Here is a 2,126-nt window from a genome sequence, read left to right on the forward strand (position 1 = left end):
AAAAATCAGTTGACCATAGGTAGATGGGCTGATTTCCAGGTTCTCAGTTGTATTCCATTGATCTGTGTGTCTGTCATTGTACCAGTACCATGCTGTCTTAACCACCATGGCAGTGTAGTAGGATTTGAAATCAGGGAGTGAGATGCCTCCTACCTTTTTCTATTTTTAAGGAGTGCTTTGCTTATTCATGGCTTCTTGCTTGGAACAACCTTTAAGTTATTAAACACAGCATTCAAAATGCTCCAGCATTTGATCCTAACCTTTAAAATTTTCTTTCCTGCTACTCCTTCTTACTCACTGATATACAAAGTATTCTTGAGCTGTCCCTATTCTATGAAAAACTTTCTGTCTTTATTTGTGGTTTCCTTTGCATAACTTTCTCTACATATGTAAATCCTTTTTCTGTCCCATTTGTTAAAATTATAAGACTGGTAAAGCATGATAACATGTTACTTTATCTATAATCCATCACATGCTCTCTCCACTTTTGAGCTCCCTCTGTTGTTTATTAGGATTCACATTTGGGACCATATTATGTTCTTTCATGATTCTCTGTATTTGTTTCTATCTCTTCAACCAATGTGAAGTTCTTGTCTCTGCAACCCCTAACATAATACTTTATACATATAAATATACATATACATACTTTGTCCATGCAAAAGATGCTTGCTTAACACTTAGTCACAATTCTTTCAACTCAATATTTGATGCTTTGCTGTTTGGGACATCCCATTTGTTGGTGTTTTACAAGAACCAGACTCTGTGTTGTTCTTAACACCCAGAAGTGAGTAGTACTTAGCATTTTTCTATAAGCTCTGCTCAGGCCCACACTTGGGGAAGTCTATATTTTGCTTTTACCTGGCCTTGCTGAGGAAGAGGTAGAATTTCTGGGACTCATTTAAGTTCTCCTTACGATCCTCCGTACGTCCCAACAGGTCTTCCCAGGCAGCATTCAACTCTTGCCGCTGCCTCTGCAGGTCCTCAGTTGCATCTGGATGGGACTCCATGAGTCGCTCTGCTGTTTCCCCCAGATTGGTCACCTAGGAAGGTACAAGAGCTCTGACCATCAAACTACAAACCTATAGTAATTAGATTCTAATCACACTTAAGTCCCAGCAGAAGAAAAGGTCTTGGCCCTAGTACATGTCTTTCTGTCTTTAAATTTAGACATCAGATATATAAAATGCACATCTCATTACTCTGTAGGATAATATCACTAACCTTTTGAATTTACATAATAATTGTTAGAAGCAGTGAAAAATCGATAACACCAAATTTTTTACAAAAAGAGAGCAGTAGAGAAAGGTTATCTAGAAATTTTTACTTCTTCATAGAATTATCATGTGAGCTGAGATTTTTTTTTTCTCTTAGCCTTGCTCCCCTTTGTGTTAATAATGGTTGTGAGTTATGTCCTTTCTGTGACCTTGCTTTAAGGAACTGATAGAACAAGTATGGAGTAAAATAAAGTATAAGACCAAGAAGCTGGGGAAGAATATTAAAGAAAGACACTGGTAGATCTAAGCATTAGAGGAAAGATTTAGAAAAGTCTAGAAGCACATTCAAGCTCACCTTTTCCCCCAAAGGCAGGAGGTCTCGATGGAAGGCCTCATGCTGTCGTTGAAGGGCCTGAACGCTGAGCAGGTCTGAGCCAGGATCAGCAGCACTGAGGGCCTGACACTTCATTTCAATCTTCTCCTTTGTGTCATCTGCTTCCCTGGTTACAGGAGAATAAAGAGTGACTCTGTTAGTGTTGATTCTATATACTATATGTTGTTGTTGATTGCCATTGAGTCGAGGTCGACTTATAGCGACTCTATGAACTAAAGACCTAATGCCTTTCCATAGCTATCATTGTTTCTCCAAGTTCACAGAGTTTCCAGAGGCATGTCGTTAAGGAAATGGATGCTATTTTTGCTTCCCAACTTGTTTTACAACTGGAAGCTCCACCAAATATTGTTCACAATGAGAAACCATTCTAGTATTTGATATACCATGGCACAAGGTTCAGCATCATAGCAAACCCAGGTTACCTCATATAGCACATTGACAAAAAGTGATTTGCAAAGTGGAAGAATTTTCCTCCAGATATAATAACACTACAAGCACTTGGCCAACTGACTGGAAGA

General features: G+C 38.7%; 1 protein-coding gene across 1 annotated transcript in view; it reads right to left on the minus strand.

Moving 5' to 3' along the window:
• Positions 1-2,126, minus strand: part of SPTA1 (spectrin, alpha, erythrocytic 1 (elliptocytosis 2)) — a 104,964-nt gene that overhangs the window by 49,054 nt on the left and 53,784 nt on the right. The window contains exons 26-27 of the mRNA XM_006895436.1: positions 1,570-1,714; positions 859-1,040 (exon numbers count right to left, since the gene is read on the minus strand). Coding sequence (XP_006895498.1) covers positions 859-1,040; positions 1,570-1,714 — 327 coding nt within the window. The remainder of the gene's footprint in view (positions 1-858; positions 1,041-1,569; positions 1,715-2,126) is intronic.

Source organism: Elephantulus edwardii, unplaced genomic scaffold (genome assembly GCF_000299155.1).
Source record: "Elephantulus edwardii isolate Elephantulus edwardi_28Jun2011 unplaced genomic scaffold, EleEdw1.0 scaffold00168, whole genome shotgun sequence".
NCBI lineage: Eukaryota > Metazoa > Chordata > Mammalia > Macroscelidea > Macroscelididae > Elephantulus > Elephantulus edwardii.